Source organism: Erpetoichthys calabaricus, chromosome 9 (genome assembly GCF_900747795.2).
Source record: "Erpetoichthys calabaricus chromosome 9, fErpCal1.3, whole genome shotgun sequence".
Classification (NCBI taxonomy): domain Eukaryota; kingdom Metazoa; phylum Chordata; class Cladistia; order Polypteriformes; family Polypteridae; genus Erpetoichthys; species Erpetoichthys calabaricus.
The window spans coordinates 146,709,378-146,725,395 of NC_041402.2; the positions used below are offsets into that span (position 1 = coordinate 146,709,378).

Sequence of the window (16,018 nt, forward strand, 5' to 3'; positions counted from 1 at the left end):
AATCACAAGGCCAAACCATGAACAAGGTTGGCATCTACCTCTCTGACCCCGTTTTTGGACATGGACAACTTTATGTGGCCTTCTCACGAGTTCGACGTTCATCTGACGTTAAAGTTAAGGTTATAAATGATCCATGCCAAGAGAAACTCATTCAAGAACAAGACACCATCTTTACTACTAATGTTGTGTACAAAGAAATTTTCCGATAAATCTTTACACTGTGCCTTGCAATTTATTCTTGGCTTCCTATATGCGTCATCTACACCTTCACACTAGGCTATACCTCATACATTCATCACGCTATTTATAATTACCCAACACCAGGGGTTGGCGAGCAAAGCGAGCAGGGGGCGAAGCCCCCTAGTATATATATATATATATATATATATATATATATATATATATATATATACACATACGTCTGTCACAACATTAAAACCATACACCTCAGATTATGTCAAGTCGCTCTCATTCTGCCAAAACACCTCTGAGCCATCGAGGCATGGACTCCAGAAGATCTCTGAATCTGTCCTGCAGTATCTGGCACCAAAACATTAGTAGCAAATATTTTATGTCCAGTAAGTTGAGAGGTGGAACCTCCTTGGATCAGACTTGTTTTACAGCACATCTCACAGATACTCGATAGGATTGAGATCTGGGAAATTTGGACACTGTGAACTCCTCCTCCTCAAACCTTTTCTTAACAATTTTTGCAGAGTGTCAGGGCACATTATCCTGCTGAAAGGGACAACTTCCATTAGGGAATACTGTTGCCATGAAGGGGAATACGTGGTCTGCAACAATCTTTAGGTATGCAGTACGTGTCAAAGTAACTCCACATGAATGCTAGAATCCACCGTTTCCCAGCAGAACATTGCCTAGAGTATCACACTGCCTCCATCTGCTTGTCTTCTTCCAACAGTACCTCCTGCTGTCATCTCTTCCCCAAGTAAACACAGCACATGCACCTGGACATCCACATGATCTAAAAGAAAATGTGATTTATGAGACCAGGCCACCTTCTTCCATTGCTCCATGGCCCAGTCCTGAAGCTCACATGCCCACTGTAGGTGTTTCAACCCATTTAATAATGAACAAATTGAAATAATACACATTCCCAAAACAAAACAATAAACAAATTCATGAATGATGTCACATTACATATTCTAGCCTAAAGAAGTCTGCCAATGTTTTATTGAAATAAGTAACAAGCTGTTTTCTGTTAGCCATACAGTAAAACAAGAAGTACTTGATTTGTCAAGGTAATATTACCTACAACTTGTGCCTGCACAACCATGCATTAAGTATGTTTATAACACAGGTGGGAATTTAGGGAGCATACTCCAGGTGCTACAAAAGAGACACATGGACACAGTCAAGTAGCAGGAGAAAAAAAACATGTTCAGGCTTTGCAGCAGCCTCAAAAGATGACTGTTGATTTTAAATGTTCTTGTAAACAAACATGTTCACTTCAAGCCCATTGGTTATGGGAGCCATAAGCCTTATCCTAAACTAGGGGGCTCCGCCCCCTGCTTGCTTCGCTCGCCAACCCCTGGTGTTGGGTAATTATAAATAGCGTGATAAATGTATGAGATATAGCCTAGTGCTGTGTTTCCCAAACTCGGTCCTGGGGCCCACTGTGGCTGCAGGTTTTTCTTCCAACCAGCATCTGTTTTTAATTGGACTCCTGGGCTAATTAAGTGAACTGATATTTCCCAAGATCTGTGTTTAGGGAACAATATAGAAATTAGAAAACTACATTTGGTAAAATATATATATATATATATATATATATATATATATATATATATATATTTAAAATGTACCAAGCAGTTATATGGGAATAATGTATTTTTTTTCTTTTTAACAATATTTTCATCTTGATTTTCATTCTACTTTTCCAGGTATTCTAATTGTTTAATTAACCCGTTATTTACTAATTAGTTGGTCTGACCCTAAAGTAGTTGCAGCCTTTGTTGTTTGCCTGCATGTCTGATCTGCTCGTTTTTAATTGTCGTTAATAAGATACAATGAAGGGAAAAAACTGCACAGAGAAAGGGCAAAATATAATGAAATCAACAAAAAAAGAGTTAAGCATTTAAATGTATAGTAAAAGCAGAAATATTTCTAAATGTCTTATAAATGTAAAAATCATGCTGCTGTGCTTTTCAGAATGTCGAATAAAAGAAAAAGAAATCCCAGCTAATTAAATGAGATCAGTGCTATGAGGTGTTGTCACTGATTAGGAATCCGGTTGGAACAAAAACCTGCAGCCACAGGGGGTCCCCAGGACCGAGTTTGGGAAACACTGGCCTAGTGTGAAAGTGTAGATGACGCATATAGGAAGCCAAGAATAAATTGCAAGGCACAGTGTAAAGATTTATCGGAAAATTTCTTTGTACACAACATTAGTAGTAAAGATGGTGTCTTGTTCTTGAATGAGTTTCTCTTGGCATGGATCATTTATAACCTTAACTTTAACGTCAGATGAACGTCGAACTCGTGAGAAGGCCACATAAAGTTGTCCATGTCCAAAAACGGGGTCAGAGAGGTAGATGCCAACCTTGTTCATGGTTTGGCCTTGTGATTTGTTGATGGTCATGGCAAATGCAGGTTTAATGGGGAACTGTCGCCGTTTAAGTGTAAAAGGTAATTGTAGGTCAGAACTTGTAAGGTCAATTGTAGGAATCAGAACAGTATTGTTAGCATGTGATTCTGTAAGAAGTTTTGCTTCAATAACATTGTGTGTCATGGTGTTGACGACTAAACGTGTACCATTGCATAAACCTTGTTTAGTGTTAAGGTTTCTTAATAGCATGATTATTGTTCCGATTGTAAGGTTAAGATTGTGTTGTGGTAATCCGGCTGGGTTAATAGTGTTCAAATATTGTAAGGGGAAATTAAGATGGTCATTGTTGTCAGCAGAGTCAACTTTGTCAGAGCTTAGAAAGAGCCGTGCCTCCACAGGAAGTAATGCAACGACTTGGTTATTTATGTGATCAACATTAATATTTTTTGGACATAATATAGTCCGTTGTGTTAAAAAGGGTATTTGGTCTAATGAGATTGCTGTTCCAAATATATCCGTAACTAAGTCGTCGCAGATATAGGCTTGAGGAATTGTAATAATATCTGGGTGAAGTCCATCTGTATTGGTGAGTGTACCATCTCCCAGTTGTAAAAACCAATTGTTATATTCTGGATCTGGACATCGCATGTTTTGTACCAACTGTATCTTTTGAAAGCAATGGCAATTGTCCGAGTAACATTTTTTGTTCCGCGGTTTTAGAAGCACGTTGTAGGCGCCAACGTTTATTGTTTTTTTTGATGCGGGTTCGTGTTTGTGGTCCCGTTACTCGAGCCGTCTCGTTCTGTACCCGTGATCGTGAATTCATGACTTGTTTGATCTTTATCGTTAGGAATATGGATAAGTAATAAGGAGGATTGCACTCACTGTTAATATGCGGACTGATCGTTTCTTCGTATTATCACCAATCAGGTCTCGCGCCTGTATATGTATTGTAGTCCGGTCTCTTGTTGTTTATGTATGACGTCGTCCGCGTATTTTAAGGTGGACTGAACAATAGATGAGCGCATGGCATGTGGAGCAATAGCTAAGCACTGTGTAAAATCTCTTCCTAATAAAAGTACCTTTCCTCCAAAGGGAATATTATTATTCATCAACGTTTGTAGAAGTTTATCAATGGTGTTGAGTAAGTGACTGGATGCCATTGTACATTCATCTATAATTAATAGTTTGGCAAGACGGATGTCACGTGCATTGTTACTGTTCATTTTCATAGTGGATACCGATGTTTCTGTGATTGGGACCGGTATTTTGAATAAGGAGTGACATGTGTTTTTGGAGCCGAGACATTTTTTCTTCCGCGGTTTCAGAAGCGCGTTGTAGGCGCCGACGTGTATTGTTTTTTTTCATGCGGTTTCGTGTTTGTGGTCCCGTTACTCGAGCCGTATCGTTTTGCACCCGTGATCGTGAATTCATCACTTGTTTGTTCATTATCGTTAGTAATATGGAACGTTAATAAGGACGATCGCACTGACTGCTAATATGGAGCCTTTTCTGATCGCGAATGCATGACTTGTTTGTTCTTTATCGTGAGTAAAATGGATAAGTAATCGTGCTTTTTTTTTTGAGGGGCGCGCTGCCTCATTTTTTATTTCTGTTAGTGGAGGGGGGCTTTGTGTGTCGTGGGTCTGAATCCTCTTTTTTGTGTGTGTCCTGTTTCGTGTGGTATGGGCTTCGTCTGGCGCTTTGTTGCAAGGGTCTGTTGCTATGGGCGCGGAGCATCATTTCTCATTTTCCGGTGCTTGGAGGGTTTCTTCATATTATTACCCATCAGGTGTCGCGCCTGTATATGTATTGTAGTCCGGTCTCTTGTTGTCTATGTATGACATTGTTTGTTGGCGTGCGTTTTCTTTGAGGGGCATGTTGCCTCATTTTTTATTTCTGTTAGTGGATGGGGGCTTTGTGTGTCGTGGGTGTGAATCCTCATTTTTGTGTGCGTACCGTTTCATGTGCTATGTGGCGCTTGCATCTGACTCCTTTGTTTTTGGTGTGCTAGGGGCGCGTTGCCTCATTTCTTATTTCTGTTAGTGGAGGGGTGCTTTGTGTGTCGTGGGTCTGAATCCTCTTTTTTGTGTGTGTCCTGTTTCGTGTGGTATGGCCTTCGTGTGGCGCTTTGTTGCATGGGTCTGTTGCCATGGGCGTGGCGCATCATTTCTCATTTTCCGGTGCTTGGAGGGGGGCTTTGTGTGGCGCCTGCGCACTACGTCTTTTGCGTCCACGGCCCATGTCCCTGCGTCCATCCGGTTTACCATTCTCGTTTAGTAATATGGATATATATATATATATATATATATATATATATATATATATATATATATATATATATATATATATATATATATATATATATATATATATATATATATATATATATATATATACAGTATGTCAAGACATGAAGTTGATTCTTTAGTTTTCTATACAATTTAAAGTGAACAAAAGTAGCTGATTATCTGTTAATCAATAACTGAAAAACATTTATATGAACAATACCTGCATTGGTTTGTTTTTCCTGGAAATGGAGTATGATTTTATATCCTAGGAGCATGAATCTTAATCCCAATCAAGTCATACTCTGTGTGTGAGCACTGCATTAAAAAGTATACAGTAGGTCACATTCAGCTGAGACCCAGAAACATAACATTCATAAATCCCAAGGAAACAATCCTTAGTGCTAAAAATAAATACTCCTGTGGCCTCTGTTGTGTACTTATTTCATTCTGAAAAACATTACAAAAAGGAGAGGAGTAAAAAAAAAGAAAACAGGATATTGTGTTGGGATTACAGGAACCGTTCTTGCTTGGTTTTGTTTATATTTATCAAATTGATCTCAGTATGAACAGAACTGTGACTATAGTTCTCCATCATTCCATTCTGAGTTTACAGATGATATGCCTTGGAGCATAGTACTGTGTCCATTTCTGTTTTCACTTTGCACACTTGCTGCTGAGAGATATCATTAGGAAATATATCTGTTTTACTCACTCAGCTACTGTATATCTTTTCTTCAGACCAAAAGAATAACTACTTACCTCTGAATGCAGAAACAAAACAAAATGTTATACTTAGTAGGTCTAAGCATTATTTTTGCCTAATTGGCATGGAATTATTAAATAAACTACAGATATACAGGTGCTGGCCATAAAATTAGAGTATCATGTCAAAGCTGATTTATTTCAGTAATTCCATTCAAAAAGTGAAACTTGTATATTAGATACATTCATTCATTACACACAGACTGATGTATTTGAAATGTTTATTTCTTTTAATGTTGATGATTATAACTGACAACTAATGAAAGTCCCAAATTCAGTATCTCGGAATATTAGAATATCAATTAAGACCAATGCAAAAAAAGGATTTTTAGAAATGTTGGCCAACTGAAAGGTATGAACATGAAAAGTATGAGCATGTACAGCACTCAATATTTAGTTGGGGCTCCTTTGGCCTGGATTACTGCAGCAATGCGGCGTGGCATGGAGTCGATCAGTCTGTGGCACTGCACAGGTGTTATGAGAGCCCATGTTGCTCTGATAGTGGCCTTCAGCTCTTCTGAATTGTTGGGTGTGGCGTATTGCATCTTCCTCTTCACAATACCCCATAGATTTTCTATGGGGTTAAAGTCAGGCGAGTTTGCTGGCCAATCAAGAACAGGGATACCATGGTCCTTAAACCAGGTATTGGTAGCTTTGGCACTGTGTGCAGGTGCCAGGTCCTGTTGGAAAATGAAATCTGCATCTCCATAAAGTTCGTCAGCAGCAGGAAGCATGAAGTGCTCTAAAACTTCCTGGTAGACGGCTGCGTTGACCTTGGACCTCAGAAAACACAATGGACCAACACCAGCAGATGACATGGCACCCCAAACCATAACTGACTGTGGAAACTTTACACTGGACCTCACGCAACGTGGATTCTGTGCCTCTCCTCTCTTCCTCCAGACTCTGGGACCTTGATTTCCAAAGGAAATGCAAAATTTACTTTCATCAGAGAACATAACTTTGGACCACTCAGCAGCAGTCCAGTCCTTTTTGTCTTTAGCCCAGGCGAGACGTTTCTGACGCTGTCTCTTGTTCAAGAGTGGCTTGACACAAGGAATGCGACAGCTGAAAACCATGTCTTGCATACGTCTGTGCGTGGTGGTTCTTGAAGCACTGACTCCAGCTGCAGTCCACTCTTTGTGAATCTCCCCCACATTTTTGAATGGGTTTTGTTTCACAATCCTCTCCAAGGTGCGGTTATCCCTATTGCTTATACACTTTTTTCTATCACATCTTGTCCTTCCCTTCACCTCTCTATTAATGTGCTTGGACACAGAGCTCTGTGAACAGCCAGCCTCTTTAGCAATGACCTTTTGTGTCTTGCCCTCCTTGTGCAAGGTGTCAATGGTCGTCTTTTGGACAACTGTCAAGTCAGCAGTCTTCCCCATGATTATGTAGCCTACAGAACTAGACTAAGAGACCATTTAAAGGCTTTTGCAGGTGTTTTGAGTTAATTAGCTGATTAGAGTGTGGCACCAGGTGTCTTCAATATTGAACCTTTTCACAATATTCTAATTTTCCGAGATACTGAATTTGGGACTTTCATAGTTGTCAGTTATAATCATCAACATTAAAAGAAATAAACATTTGAAATACATCAGTCTGTGTGTAATGAATGAATCTAATATACAAGTTTCACTTTTTGAATGGAATTACTGAAATAAATCAACTTTGTCATGATATTCTAATTTTATGACCAGCACCTGTATATTTTAATTCATTCATGTTTATCATAGCACAGGTGACTGGTAAAGTGTTGCACGTTGATCAGACAAGCAATTGAAAATTTCATTGTACTCTGTATACCTGTCAATCTTACTACTACAGCATTAATTTACTACTTAGGTATTATTGTTAACATAAGTCTATCTTTTAAAATACACATTACAACACTATCTAAAACCTGTGCTTTCTGCTAAAGAAAACAGGAAAGTAAAACCATTTGCTAAACATGGAGGTCAACTTTTATTAATAGTAAAACTGACTACCAAAGTTTATGTGAAAAGGCAATTTCCCCTCAGTGATTAATACAGTGTACCAAATTCCAAATACTACAATGCACTCATCACAGGCTGTTCAATCTGTTCAGTTCGTATACTTAGGTTAATTCAAAATGCACCTGCAGAAAGTATTGCTAGCAGTAGGAAGCACAACCACATTAGCTCCCATCCTTAATTCTTTACGCTGACTGCTAGTTAACTTTAGGGGCTTATTTCAAAATCTTCTTACATGTAAAGTGTTAAATGGTCTACATCTTACTTATCTGAGCTCACCAACACACATGCATACATAAACTAAACACTGCACATTACAAGATAATAGTCTATTAAGGATTCTAAGAATTAATAAAAACAACAGTGGGAGGTCAAGGTTTTAGCTACAGGACCCAGACCTGTACAGTGATTTCACTACTTGCGTAGCAAATGTCTGATCAGCCTCAGCATTTAAATACAGGCCGAAAATTCATTACTTTAGTCTAACATACCCTGATTAGTGTTGCTGATTAGCTGCGTCAGTCATCAGAACTGTGACTTTGTATGATTTTATCTGTAATATCTGTGACGCACAGAGGTTTATTTTCTTCAGAAATACTTAACAGTTAAAATTTTGCTTTTCTTTCGTCCACTGTTAACTGACTGCATCCCGATTATAATATTAATTGACTTATATTACCATGGTATTTTTATGTTAAAGAACTAAAAATTTTATACTGCTGTGAATTTAACCTAATTTATATTGTTGTGTATGTTCATGTAATTTGCATCATACTTCTGGTTCTGTTACAGCACAAGAAGCCAGTACTCCATGAAGAGGACTATAAGGAAAAGCAAATGATTTGACTTAATACAACATATTCAAATTAGCTCAAACTACACCAGAACAAGTACCTGAATCACATGTTGTACTTGCCATGCATTCTTATAAAGCACATCCTGAAAAATTCAATGAGGTAAAGGGTTGTCATGACACTCAAATTACCAACTTCGATATAAACTTTTCAAAAGTATTGATATTTAATGCCATTTTTGATACCACAGTTGGGGGGAACCCATAAAACTGAAGATCACAATTTTTTATATTTTAAAAAAGATATATTATATAAAGACAAATACATTCTTCTTGAGGTACTGCACATGTTGAAAAACAGCTGAGTCTGTCATAAGTCAACAAAATAGCAAGTTTTTCTATGTTGATTATCCCAACAACTCTTTGAAAATGTTTTAATTTTCTTAATTTTCCAGCAGCACATTTCTTTCACTATCTTCAAATTAGAAACTTTGTCAAACAGAACCTGTCTGATTTTCTCCATCTCCCAACTTCCTCTATGCTGGAAAAAATATTGCTCGGTCTTGAGGACTCAGACAGCATTTCTGCAATATATAAAAATATTTTACAGTTCCTCCCTTTCAAAGATCCAAGAGAACAATGGGTAAAGGATCTCTCACTCAACATATCAGAAAAGGAGTGGAAGGTAGCAATGCAGAGAATTCATTTGAGCTCCATATGCGCAAAGCATACAATTATTCAACTCAAAATTATATATCAAGCACATCTGTTTCGCTTGAAATTGTCCAAAATGTTTCCAGGGCAAGATCCAACCTGTGAACACTGCAATCAAGCTCCAGCCTCACTGGGTCACATGTTTTGGGCCTGCACCAAATTAAAATCATTCTGGACAAAAATTTTTAGGTGCCTTTCAGACAGCCTTGGTGTCACAATCCCTCCTAATCCACTAACAGCTGTGTTTGGTGTTCTTCCAGATGGGCTTCATGTGGAGAACGACAAACAAACTGTGATCGCCTTCACTACACTATTGGCACGCAGACTTATCTTGCTCAACTGGAAGAATCCTAGCTCTCCTCTTTTAAGTCAGTGGGTAACTGATGTTTTATCCATCCATCCATTGTCCAACCCGCTGAATCCGAACACAGGGTCACGGGGGTCTGCTGGAGCCAATCCCAGCCAACACAGGGCACAAGGCAGGAAGCAATCCTGGGCAGGGTGCCAACCCACTGCAGGACACACACAAACACACCCACACACCAAGCACACACTAGGGCAATTTAGAATCGCCAATCCATCTAACCTGCATGTCTTTGGACTGTGGGAGGAAACCAGAGCGCCCGGAGGAAACCCACGCAGACACGGGGAGAACATGCAAACTCCACGCAGGGAGGACCCGGGAAGCGAACCTGATGTTTTATATTATTTGAAATTGGAAAAAATCAAATTCTCACTTAGAGGATCTGTGCAGAACTTTTTCAAAGCCTGGCAGGATCTAATCAATAATATTTTAGAATAAGCTCTTAAAGCACTGAGGAAGTAGATTCTCTCCCCATTTCTTTTTCTTCTCCATTTGTCTTTATCCACCTAATAAACTCATCAATTTATTTATTTTTACTATTTTTAAGTTTTAGTCCGTTGGCCATGTTCTCTTTCTCAGGGGTGGGGGTTGATTTGTTTTCAATCCTATTTTTTTGTAAAAATTGATTTATTTGTATGGAATGATTACAATAAAATCAATTAAATTAAAAAAAAAAAACGTTAAAGAGCAAGGGACCAAGTACAGAAAATGGATGAGTACATTTCTTTTAATGATGTGTCTTTAATCCTGACCATCACATTATAAAATGTCACCTAAGACAATGATAATCAAGGGGCCTTGTAGTCCCAATAAATAGTTCTGGGTTTGTTTTCTCAAAATAAACTTAAAGGGCATTCAGTTTGCAGGCTTCACAGTTAACAATATTACAGTGCATCCAGAAAGTATTCACAGCGCATCACTTTTTCCACATTTTGTTATGTTACAGCCTTATTCCAAAATGTATTAAATTCATTTTTTTCCTCAGAATTCTACACACAACACCCCATAATGACAATATGAAAAAAGTTTGCAAATGTATTAAAAATAAAAAAAAATGAGAAAGCACATGTACATAAGTATTCACAGCCTTTGCCATGAAGCTCAAAATTGAGCTCAGGTGCATCTTGTTTCCCCTAATCTGATTGGACATGATTTGGAAAGGCACACACCTGTCTATATAAGGTCCCACAGTTGACAGTTCATGTCAGAGCACAAACCAAGCATGAAGTCAAAGGAATTGTCTGTAGACCTCCGAGACAGGATTGTCTTGAGGCACAAATCTGGGGAAGGTTACAGAAAAATTTCTGCTGCTTTAAAGGTCCCAATGAGCACAGTGGCCTCCATCATCTGTAAGTGGAAGAAGTTCGAAACCACCAGGACTCTTCCTAGAGCTGGCCGGTCATCTAAACTGAGCGATCGGGGGAGAAGGGCCTTAGTCAGGGAGGTGACCAAGAACCTGATGGTCACTCTTTCAGAGCTCCAGAGGTCCTCTGTGGAGAGAGGAGAACCTTCCAGAAGGATAACCATCTCTGCAGCAATCCACCAATCAGGCCTGTATGGTAGAGTGGCCAGACGGAAGCCACTCCTTAGTAAAAGGCACATGGCAGCCCACCTGGAGTTTGCCAAAAGGCACCTGAAGGACTCTCGGACCATGTGAAAGAAAATTCTCTGGTCTGTTGAGACAAAGATTGAACTCTTTGGTGTGAATGCCAGGCGTCATGTTTGGAGGAAACCAGGCACTGCTCATCACCAGGCCAATACCATCCCTACAGTGAAGCATGGTGGTGGCAGCATCATGCTGTGGGGATGTTTTTCAGCGGCAGGGACTGGGAGACTAGTCAGGATAAAGGGAAAGATGACTGCAGCAATGTACAGAGACATCCTGGATGAAAACCTGCTCCAGAGCACTCTTGACCTCAGACTGGGGCGACGTTTCATCTTTCAGCAGGACAACGACCCTAAGCACACAGCCAAGATATCAAAGGAGTGGCTTCAGGACAACTCTGTGAATGTCCTTGAGTGGCCCAGCCAGAGCCCAGACTTGAATCCGATTGAACATCTCTGGAGAGATCTTAAAATGGCTGTACACCAACGCTTCCCATCCAACCTGATGGAGCTTGAGAGGTGCTGCAAAGAGGAATGGGCAAAACTGGCCAAGGATAGGTGTGCCAAGCTTGTGGCATCATATTCAAAAAGACTTGAGGCTGTAATTGCTGCCAAAGGTGCATCAACAAAGTATTGAGCAAAGGCTGTGAATACTTATGTACATGTGATTTCTCAGTTTTTTTAATAAATTTGCAAAAACCTCAAGTAAACTTTTTTCACGTTGTCATTATGGGGTGTTGTGTGTAGAATTCTGAGGAAAAAAATGAATTTAATCCATTTTGGAATAAGGTTGTAACATAACAAAATGTGGAAAAAGTGATGCGCTGTGAATACTTTCCGGAAGCACTGTATGTAGGTTTTGCCACATTTTCTTTAAGGCAACAAAATAGCAACAAAGGAAAAGACAAGTTTTTTAAGCTAAAGTACGTCACTGCAAGGTATAATGTATATCAAACTTATTGCTATGAAGTAGAAAGTAGTCAGATCTGTACCATACTTTAAAAGTCAAAAAAAGAAATGAAGGCATAGTAGATGAAAGAGAATTTAAGAGAGAGTGGAGGGGAAAGACAAAGCATATTTGGTGTTCTCTGCAACAGTCAGAGCACTTACACTTAATATTTAATCAGAGTCCAGGGCGAACAAGTATTTTGACTGTTTTCCTGTATTAACTCTATGTTTTTCATAAGTGAAAAAATAAATTTTTAGATTTAAGTCAATTGTGCTTTCTGAGGTCAAGTCAGATTGTGAGGAATACAAAGGCCACACTACATCATATGTTGTCTGCTAATGTTTGGTGTGTGAAATCACACCACTTGCAATACAATGGCATTATTATATACAGGGTATTTGTAAATATGTACAATAACAGATCATTACAAGTGCTGACTATATACTGTACCTTAGAGTGGCACATAAAAATGGAACAGGTATCATCATTATGCAGAAAATATAATTAACTACTTTGCTCCTTTCTATGACTAAGGAAATTATTTTTTTAAAATGAATGGCTGCATATATTTCAAATGATGGCAAGTCATTCATAAGACGATATACCTTATCCCCTACAGCTGTTTTGTACAGCACCTTTCAAAATGTATTTTTTATCCAAATGTTCATTCATTTAAACGGTCATTCAAAAACTCTGTATTTTGTTTATTCAGGTTGTATTTTCTGTTATAAAATTTGTTTGGAGATCAAAAACAATTAAGTGTTAAGAATAAAAAAAAATAAAAGAAATCAGGATGGGGCAAATACTTTTTTCACAGCACTGTTATTTCCAATAATAAAAGTATTCACCTGTGGTCAGTGTGGTACATGCCTTTTTTTGTTTTAAACCAAAGCTTAGAGAGTGTAAATTAACCCAATGGGTCTTGTGACTATATATACTATATTCACTGAAACTATTGCATCTGAAAGACACTAGCTAAAGTTTAAGGGCATACTAAAATTCCCAAAGATGACTTTGGAGGAACAACATGTACAAACTGATTATTCTTATACCTCTCTATTATTTCATGAACAAAAATATTGCAATACTTTCTTTATATCTGCAACATCTGCAATGAATTCATGTGGATTTTGTAAACTAAAGTGTATACTATAATATACACTTTAGATCTGGTCCAGATCTAATTATACAATTTTCATTACGCTATAACTTATTAAGTTTATTACATAGAGAATTCACAAAAAAATCTTTTTGTTGCCGATAGATGGCAGCACCTGCCCTGCATTCCAAAATGGCGGGGAGACAGTTGTCAGTCAAACAGCGGGTGCAATGTGTTCGCCTTGTCTCGATAACGGCAATGTTTCCGAGGTGCAACGCAGGATGTTGGAAGAATTTGGACCGCCTGCAGTGCATAGGAACATGATCTCCCAAATCAACGAAACGTTTGACCGGATTGGTAGCGCCAATCACCCGAAAAATCACGGACCATTGAGAAGTGTGCGAACTGACGACATGAAGAATTGTCTTCGCGCCAAACTGGAATCATCCCCGCATAAATCAAAGTCATCCAGACGATTGTCTGCAAAGCTGAACACTGGTAAAACCAGTGTGCTGAGGATGTTGCATGAAATGAAACATATGCCCTACCATCCACGACTTCTTCATGCTCTCAACGAGGACGACCTCGACAGGAGGATTGAGTTTTTGGAAGCATGGCTGGCAAGACTGGAGGGGGATCCGGAAATGGCTCAAAATGTGGTGTGGACTGATGAGGCCATTTTCCACACAACTGTGTCTTTTGGCGCACAGACAACTCCCACATTACCATTGAAGTCGAACACAAGTCCCTGGGAGTGATGGTATGGGCTGGTGTGTCTTATGATGGTATCGTTGGCCCGTATTTCCTTGAAGGAAATGTCACCAGGGACAGGTACCTCAACCTGCTTGTGAATGATGTCATCCCAGAACTACAGAACAGACAGAACTTTTACTATATGTGGTGGCATCAGGATGGGGCTCCGCCTCACTTTGCGATAAATGTGAGGAACTTTCTTGACCAACAGTTTCCAAACTGGTGGTTAGGATGTCGAGGGCCTATTGAATGGCCTCCATGGTCGCCTGACCTTACCCCACCACATTTTTTTTCTTTGGGGATATCTTAAGGACAAGGTCCATGCACATCCTATTTACAGTTTGGAGGATCTGTGCCTGGCAATTGTTGAGGAGTTCGGGAAAGTTCCTCTGCATATGTGCCGAGACGCATGTGATGCTGAAGCCAGAAGACTCCGAGCCTGTATCCAACTGAATGGAAGACAAGTGGGACATTACATGGAAAATCAGTGAATTAATTCAATGTAAGTCCATTTTCGTTTATTACAAGATATTTTGTACAATTCTTTTGTCTTGCATTGCTTTCCTGCATTGCATTAAAAGTTGCATAATTAGATCTGGACCACCCTTTACAGTTATGCTTACTGACTGAGAAAAAAAAAATCTCAAATTTTCTATACCTTGTTTCCCAGATAGTTCCTTAAGTGGTACTTTTTGTTTCCCATTATCTGTATTACCCTCTTCCATTCTTTCATTATTCTTTAACCCCATTGGTTCTGCAGCTACAGTTCCAACTTCACAAGGCTTGTTGAGCAACAGTTCTTGTTCCCGCATAAAATCTTCCATGCCAGCTAAAGAGAGGCCATCAAAAACCTGTATATATCAATGACAAAAGCACAAATCAAAAAATGTTTATGTAATGTAAAACTTACAAAAAACATAATATAGCGCCTGTCAAAAAGACAACTGATGTAACACAAACTCATAAAGCACAGGTTTAAATTAAAAACAGGATGTAGTAATTTTTTCTTTGTGAACAAAACTTGATGATATACAGTACACTAAGAATATAAATCATCAAAACAATGAATCAAAAATGTTCTGTGAATAAAATTGCAGGAATAAACTTTAGTATTTTGGTATGAAAGAATTTTTAGATATAGCCATTTTGAAAATATAAGACATTCTCAAATAAGCTTAATGAAGAATCAGGGTCATAGTGGTCTGAAACTTGTCAAGGTAGCATCAGGAGCAAGTTTAGAACCAATTATAGACAGAAGGCCATTCAATCACTATGCCTGCTCATGCCCACAGATCCAATTTAAAATTGCCAATTAACCTACGATGCATTTACAGTGGTGATAAAAATTAGAGAACAATTTACAACTTCCTGGTTATACCTATTTGAAGTTATCCTAACTGGAATAGAAGGGCAGTTTTTATGCATATTTCAAAATTTAAATATATTCTGAAGCACAATATAAAAACCTTAAATGAGAAATTTGAAGAAGAAATCTGATCAAAATTAGAGAACACTCTCAGATTCCTGCCAGTTATTGGTCTTAATCTGGCACCTGGTGCTAACTTCATTAATTATCTGACAAGCCCTATTTATCTGGCAACACTCCTAATTACTTTACAAGATGGTGAGCCGCTCTAAGGTGACTGAAACCCTACGACAGCAGGTTGTCCAAAGACCAAAGCAATAACCCTTTCAGCTATTGCAAGTTGGTTGTTCCAAGTTTGTGATTTCTACAATACTGCAGCTTTACAATTACACTAATTCATTCAAGTCCCCCAAAATTGCTGATCGTCCACATAAGACAAATGCACAAGAGGACAAGATAATATGGAGACTCTCAATGGGGAATCACATCAACACTGCAGCTGGAAATGCTTGCCAGTTCGGTGTTGAACAGGGTAAGGATCTCTCTCGGCACATAGTACCTCGCCATTTAAGATAATTGGGACTGAAGGGTCACTCTGCATTGACCAAGCCTCTCAATCAGCAGAAAGAATCAAAAGGCTAGACTAACCTTTGCTGAGGAGCATGTTGTGTGGACAGAGGAGAAAACTGGTCTAGAGTTCGCTTTAGTGATGATGTAATGAAATTTAGGTGAATTTTAAGGTGTGAGGGTTTTTTA

General features: G+C 38.8%; 1 protein-coding gene across 1 annotated transcript in view; it reads right to left on the reverse strand.

The window, feature by feature from the left end:
- snx19b (sorting nexin 19b) overlaps nucleotides 1–16,018 on the reverse strand; it is a 224,126-nt gene that overhangs the window by 154,697 nt on the left and 53,411 nt on the right. The window contains exon 8 of the mRNA XM_051931875.1: nucleotides 14,555–14,747. Within this exon, the coding sequence (XP_051787835.1) occupies nucleotides 14,555–14,747 (193 nt within the window). The remainder of the gene's footprint in view (nucleotides 1–14,554; nucleotides 14,748–16,018) is intronic.